Source organism: Meleagris gallopavo, chromosome 16, assembly GCF_000146605.3.
Source record: "Meleagris gallopavo isolate NT-WF06-2002-E0010 breed Aviagen turkey brand Nicholas breeding stock chromosome 16, Turkey_5.1, whole genome shotgun sequence".
In the NCBI taxonomy this organism is placed as follows: domain Eukaryota; kingdom Metazoa; phylum Chordata; class Aves; order Galliformes; family Phasianidae; genus Meleagris; species Meleagris gallopavo.
This window is the reverse complement of record NC_015026.2, coordinates 936,997-944,154: the sequence shown is the minus strand read 5'-3', so window position 1 is coordinate 944,154 and position 7,158 is coordinate 936,997. Positions and strand designations below refer to the sequence as shown.

General features: G+C 63.1%; 1 protein-coding gene across 1 annotated transcript; it reads left to right on the top strand.

Moving 5' to 3' along the window:
* The first annotated feature begins 1,303 nt into the window (after positions 1-1,303).
* Positions 1,304-6,793, top strand: LOC100543018 (coronin-7-like). Its single transcript, XM_010719357.2, is given in 20 exon segments — positions 1,304-1,618; positions 1,687-1,744; positions 1,825-1,970; positions 2,863-2,958; positions 3,693-3,812; positions 3,890-4,025; positions 4,110-4,181; positions 4,184-4,284; positions 4,378-4,486; positions 4,584-4,670; positions 4,771-4,913; positions 5,129-5,233; positions 5,336-5,421; positions 5,534-5,675; positions 5,776-5,865; positions 5,937-6,053; positions 6,122-6,257; positions 6,331-6,422; positions 6,490-6,576; positions 6,649-6,793. Coding segments are annotated over 20 exon segments (2,238 nt in total). The 5' UTR covers positions 1,304-1,309; the 3' UTR covers positions 6,655-6,793.
* Positions 6,794-7,158: the final 365 nt, after the last annotated feature.

Here is a 7,158-nt window from a genome sequence, read left to right as displayed (position 1 = left end):
TAGGCTCCGCCCCCTACACACCTGGGGCCCGGTGTGGGGGGACCCCAGGGACCCGCTGGCACCCCCGGGTGTGGGTACGGGTGTGGGTACGGGCATCTTCCCCTGTCCCCAGCACCCATGGGCCCCAAGCACCTCCAGACCCTGACAGGCCTGTAGCACCAGGGCTGGGCATCCCAGCAACCCTGGTTCAGCATGCCCTAGCTGACCCGTCACCCAAGTATGGGTCCCAGTTGCCCCAGGGCCGCTGGGAATCCCAGCCTCCTGTGTCCCAGTGTCTCCAGCACCCCTAGTGCTATGCTACCCCATTACCTTGTTAGCTGCCCGGCCAGGGATCAGTGTGCTTTGGGGCACACCGCCATTGTGCAGTAGGGACGGGGGCTGTGCGTGTCGTTGAAGGGCTGTCGCGAAGCCCACGTGACAGCAGTGCTGCACTGAGCACTGCAGGATAACATTCACCACCCCGAGATGTCCCAGCAGCAGAGCTGCCCTTGTCCCAGCCGTTGCCCCTGGTGGTGGTGGCAGTGCAGGGCTGACGACAGCGATCCCCGTGCCTGCCGCGGCTACTCGGCATTGTTTGTCCACGTCGTGCCAACAAACACGGGCTGGGATTGCGCCGTACTGGCTGGGGCTGCCCCTGATGTCTGCTTGCTGCCCCGCGCTGTCCCTGCCATGGAGACCCGCCGTGGTGCAGGGCTGCGGGGCCGGGCAGCCTTTGTTTGGCTGTTTCCTCAAAGTCGATCCGTGTAAAATCCCGGCACCGCACGTGCTCCCTTCCCCCAGCCGGCACAACCACAAAAATGTCAACCCGAAAGTAATATATTGTCCCTTTGTTCTCCTGAAAGTTGCCTCTGGAGTTTTCTCCTCCACACCCATATCATGGGGAAGGAAGAGAAGGGGTTCGGTGCTCCATGTCCCCTCCGGCCACCAAGCATCCCCCGTGTGCAGGATGGGACAGGGACAAGGACAGGGATGAGGCACACTGCAGCCAGCCAGCCCAGCTGGCAGCCCCAACCACAGGACTGGTGGGGCAGCGTGTGCCAGCGAGGTGTGTGGTGTGCAGGCTGCACCCCATGGCCCCGCGCCCACCCCATCCTGGCCAAGCTGGCCCGGGCAGCCCGGAGCTGTGCCTGCAGGGCCAGGTGGGCCCCGGGTTTCCTCACCTGTGGTGGCACCTGCATGCCCCGTGCCCTCACTGCCGTGCCACACACTGGCACACTTCAGGAACTATGGGCGGCCGCCAAGGTCTTGCTGCCATAAAGCTGTCACAGTGGGGCTGAGCGTGGCAGGGCTGTAGCGTGGGAAGCTGTAAATGGGGGAGATGCCAAGGGCCGTTCCCATGTGCCAGACCCAGGGCACCCAGCACTCCCTGCTGCCATGGGCACGGTTGGACCCTGCCCAGTACTTTTCTGGCACCACCAGGAAAATGGGACTGGGCTTGGGGTGCCCATGGGGGAACAGGTCAAGAGGGCAGGATCCAGCCCTGCCTTTATTGGGGTGCTGCCGTGTGCCAGGGCAGACTGCTGAGCCCCATTCCCAGTGCTCAGCACCTTCCTTTCCTTGTAGGGCCGTGATCCCGCTGTATGACGCTGACACAGGGCTGCTGGTGCTGGCGGGGAAGGTGAGGAGCTGGGGCGGTGGGACACAGCAATGTGATCCTACACCCTGCTTACTCCTCATCTCTGCCAGGGAGAAAACCTCCTGTACTGCTTGGAGGCGGCATCGGCTCAGCCTGTCCTCACCCAAGGTAAACAGAATGCATCCTACACTGGGGTGCTTTGACCCCTGCTCCTGCCCCCACCCCAAGGCTGTCCTGCCTGTCCGCAGTCACTCAGTGCCTGATGGAGGGACACACACGGGGCCTGGCCACTGTTCCCCGCCTGGCCCTGGACGTCATGGCCTGCGAGGTGCTCCGCGTCCTGCAGCTCACCAACACCTTCCTTGTCCCTGTCAGCTACATTGTGCCTCGCAAGGTGAGTGCGTGTGAGGCCATCAGAAAGAGCCTCAGCTCCAAGCTTGGTCCCTGTGACCCCACGTCCTCGTGCCCTGGTGCTTTCCCTGTCACTCACCACAGCATACAGGGCAAAGGTGCTTCCAGTGTGCTCAGGTTTTTCCTTCCATTGGCATCATTCCCCTGAAGCATTTTTCTGAATGACAGAAAAAAAACAGGGTGGCAGCTTAAGAAAATGCCCTTTTCTGTAAACAGACACTATTGTGGAAAAACCCACCTTTAAAAAAAAGAAACAGAGCGTAAGCACTGCTGCAGGGCGGCCACAGGCTGGGGTGGACCAGGGCTCTGCCCCCACAGGGACACTGCCACAGGCAGGGCTCAGCCCCTGGGGAAATGGAGACAGCCACCACTCACTCTGGGAGCCCCCAACTCATCCCCTTGCCCTCACGCTGGGGAATGGAGAGCAGCCAGGTGTGATGGGGAGTAAGGGGAGACTCAGGTTTCCAGGCTAAGGTGAGGGAAACCTGTGGGGGATGAAACCTGGGCACTACATGCTGAAGTCTTTGGGCTGGGGACTGAAATCTGGTGCTGGTGTTGGGTAGCAGAGGCTGGGTGCTCAAGGCTGCAACGCCAGGAGCCGCAGGCCAGCAGCTGGGGGCTGCATTTCAGAACTTGGATGCTTTCAGGGTGCCCAGCGCAGCCCAAAGCCAAGCAGCATCTGATAGCTACAGGCTCCAGCATGCAGCTCTGCGGCTGAGGCTCCGCACCACCAGGGTGTCCAGGGGTCTCCTACGTGGAGCCACCAGTGCTCAGTGACAGCAAGGGACAGCAGGCAGAGCACCAGTTCACATCCCACCTAGTGCGGGCAAGCACAGTGGCTCAGTACAGCGGTCTTGCCATTCCCTCTCCTGCAGTCCAACCAGGAATTCCACGAGGATCTGTTCCCTGACTGTGTTGGGATGCTGCCGGCCACAGATGCCCAATCCTGGTGGACAGGGGACAGTCAGCAGGTGAGTGGCAGCCAGGAGGATTCCCCGGGGGTGGCAGCACCTGGGGCTGGGCACAGCGCTGGCACGGGCACAGCACTGGCACAGCCACTGCGCTGCCTTGGGATGGGGCCAGGACATGCATGGAAGGGGAGTGGAGATTTACACAAATTGCACGTTTGCCAAAAGCCAAGGAGTTTTTGGGGAGCACACGGGCTGTGTGCCCCCTCCTGACTGTGGAGTGGGAAAAGTGTTTGAGGACGAGACGCACAGCACTGCACCTTGGCTGCAGCAGTTGGCTTTGAATGCAAACGCAGCTTCAGGAGATCTCATCTGCTCCCACCCAGTTTAAAATGGTTTTCCAGGAAGAAACTGCTCAGAAATGTTCTTCTGCAGTCAGCTGAGCTCTGATTTCCATCTAGGTGCAGCAAAGAGTAAAAATCTAATCAAGAAAAGGCATTTCCCTCCACCTTCTTTAAAAATGTAGACATTCTGAGACACTATAAATGTGTATTGGAACCACTTAACGATTCCAAAGCTGTGAGCCAGAGAGGGGCCTCCTGCAAATCAGGAGCACCCCCATAAGCCAGACACCACAAGCAGCAGGTTTCAGTGGGGATGATTACAAAACCAGGGGGAAAAAAAGGAGGTTTTGTGGGGGATGAACCAGCTAGCTCCCTGACACAGCCAGCAGCTGGGATGCTGCGGCAGGCTCTCCTCTGCCAATGCCTGCTGGTCACAGCGCTGCTGCTTGGCAGGTGGGGAGGGTGAGCCTGCACCCAGCACGGAGACCCACACAGACCTTCTGCTCCCCGCTCATCGCCGCCGTGCACAGCACCCAGCTGCCCAATGACGGCCCCGTGGATACTGACCGCAGTGTGAGCACAGGGATAAGGGGGGCCCCGGGGGTGGCAGAGCTGGGGGAGCACCTCCTGCCCACCACTGTCTCCTGTAGGAGGGCAGTGGCTACTCTTCGCCCTCCGGCTCGCTGACCTCACCGAGCAGCGTCAGCGCCTCACTCTCCACCAGCACCGCCCCCTCCAGTGGCTTCATCAGCAGCCCCAGCCAGAAGTCACTGCAGAGTATTTTGGGTGAGTGGGCAGCAGGGTGGGCTCGGCATCACCGGTCCATGTGGCCGGAGGAGCCGTGGCACTCAGCAGCATCCACCCACGCAGGGCCCAGCTCCCGCTTCCGGCACACACAGGGCACAGTGCTGCACCGTGACACCCACATCACCAACCTGCGGGGCTGAGCCTCACCACACCGGGCGAGAGCGACGGCTTCTGTGCCAACCACCAGCGAGTTGCCCTCCCACTGCTCTCTGCTGGTGGCCAGATCGCTGTCCTTGAGGTACTGCAGTCAGGAGCAATTCTTGGTGCCATCACTGCAAGCAGCACATTGGCACCTGACGCATGCCCCAGGTGATGCTTTGCTTTCCATCAGCTCTCCAAACCAGGCCGTCTCCCCGACATGGCTGTGCCCACCATCCAGAATGGTGCAGCAGTGTCCGACCTCTCCTGGGACCCCTTTGACCCACGGCGCCTTGCAGTCGGTACACACTGGCACCAGCACCCTGCCATGGGTCGCCGTGCCCCACACTGCTGCTCACCCCCTGCCTGTGTCTCTCTCTGCCTGTGTCGGTGCTGCAGCGGGGGAGGATGCCAAGATCCGGCTGTGGCGGGTGCCTGAGGGCGGGCTGCGGGACACACTGCAGGAGCCTGAGGCCGTGCTGAGAGGTGAGCGTGGTGCACGGACACAGCTCAAGAACTGGCAGTGAGGACAGGTGGGTCTGGTGGTGTCCCTGTCCCAGTGCTGGCACTCTGCTCTTCTCACCAGGGCACACGGAGAAGATCTACTCCATCCGCTTCCACCCTGTGGCAGCCGACCTCCTTGTCTCCTCTTCCTACGACATGACAGTGCGGATCTGGGAGCTGGGTGCGGGGCAGGAGGTGCTGTGCCTGCAGGGACACACAGACCAGGTAGGGGAAGGGATTACCAGGGGGCCACTCAGACATACCACGGCAGCGCAACTGGATGTCAGCTTGAAGCTGGCTCCTGAATTACAGTGCTGAGATGGTGCTGGGGGAAAGTGACTTCAGGCTACCAAAAGGGCAACATAGCTGGCCACCAAGTCCCCTAGGCCAGCCAAGCACTGGGGCACAGATCTGTAACAGAGGCATCCTCCATCTTCCAGATTTTCAGCCTGGCCTGGAGCCCTGATGGGAGGAAGCTGGCAACAGCAAGCAAGGATGGCCGGTTGCGGCTCTATGAGCCTCGGTGCAGCCTCCAGCCCCAGCAGGTGGGACCACAGTGTGGGATGGGATAGCTGGGGGGACAGATCCCACCATGGGGAGCTGCTGGGCAGGGCATGCTGCCAGTCATCCTCCTTCTCCTCATACAGGAGGGTCGTGGCCCCGAGGGAGGCCGTGGGGCACGCGTGGTCTGGGTGTGCGGAGGTGATTTCCTCCTCGTGTCCGGCTTTGACAGGTGAGGGTGGGCACGCACCACCACTGGGCATGGTCCCAGAGGATAAGGCATTCCTCAGTGCCCACCATGGGGACACACTGGGTTCTGCCATTGCACCTGCTCACCCCCACAGCCGCAGCGAGAGGAAGATCCTTCTGTACCGTGCACAGGCCCTGCCTGATGGGCCCCTCTCTGTTCTCGGCCTCGATGTGGCCCCATCCACACTCCTGCCCTTCTACGATGAGGACACCAGTGTTGTCTTCCTCACCGGCAAGGTGAGATGGAGCTTGCCTGTTTCTAGGGGGCTCCCCCACACAGGGCACCACGGTGTGGGGTCCTCGTGCCCTCACAGCAGCCCCCATCCCACTGTCCCAGGGTGACACCAGAGTCTTCCTCTACGAGGTGACTCCCGAGCCACCCTATTTCCTCGAGTGCAACAGCTTCACCTCCAGCGACCCCCACAAGGTGAGAGGGTGCCCTCCGGGGCCATGCCGCCTGCCCCACTCCCAGCCCTGCTCACACATTCGTCCCATCAGGGCTTCGTCTTCCTGCGCAAGACCGTGTGCAACGTGCGGGAGGTGGAGTTTGCCCGGGCGCTGCGGCTGGGACAGGGCAGCCTCGAGCCGGTGGCTTTCTGTGTGCCTCGTGTCAAGGTAGTCACCGGGCTCGGCCGTGTGGGGGTCAAAGCAACGGGCCGCCCTCACCATCCTATGCCCTGCAGAAAGAGTATTTCCAAGAGGACATCTTCCCTCCGACCCGCGTGTGGTGGGAGCCGGCCCTGAGCGCCAGCGCCTGGCTGGGGGGAGCGGAGGGGCAGCAGGGCCGCGCTGAGCTCCGTCCTGCCGACATGGAGCCAGGTGGGTGTGTAGGGCCTTGCGGGCATGGGACCACCCAGGTGTGGGACCGGCCTGCATCACGCTGCCCTCACAGTCAGCCAGGCCCCGAGGGAGGCACCGGCACGGAAGTTTGTCCCTGCGGCCACGTATCTGGGGGAGAAGACGGATGAGCAGAAGAAGGAGGAGGTGAGTGCGGGGATGGTGGGACCGCAGCCTCAGGACGCCCCGACCCACGGCCCTGCTTGTCCCGCAGCTCCTCAGTGCCATGGTGGCCCGGCTGGGGAACCGCCACGACCCGCTGCCGCAGGACTCCTTCGAAGGCGTGGATGAGGCCGAGTGGGTAAGCGAGGCGGGGATGAGGGGAGAGGCCGCGAGGACCGGGATCGGGCCTCACCGAGTCCCGCCTCCACAGGACTAGGCCGCAGGCGGACCTCACGGCGCCGCACGGACACCGAGCCTCGCCGGAGAGGAGTCATCTCAAGGGGACCGGCCCCGCCATTAAAGCCGCTGCAGCCCGCCCGTGGCTCCTGTGCTTGTGTGAGGACGGAGGAGGACGGGCGGGGGGAAAGTGGGCGGCCGCTCTCCCGCCTCTTAGCGCGCGTGCGCGGCGCTCGCGCCCGGACCTCCCCTCCCAGCGCCGCCGCCAGGGGGCGCCGTCGTCCGGTGGAGGGCGACGCTCCGCCCCTCGCCCTCTGCTCTCTGACCCCGCGCCCTTGCGGGGAGCGGAAGAGGCGGTGGGGACGATGGTGAGCGGCGGGTCGGGGATCGCTGTGCAGCCCCAACGGGGACGCAGAGCTCGGGGAGGGGATGGCGAGGCGAGTCAGGGCTCGGGGAGCCGCGCGGGGCTCAAGGTCCGGGGATAGCGGGCGTGGGACGGGTCGCGTGCGGAGCGGCGGCGCCAGGGGAGGTGGAGGCGGTTCTG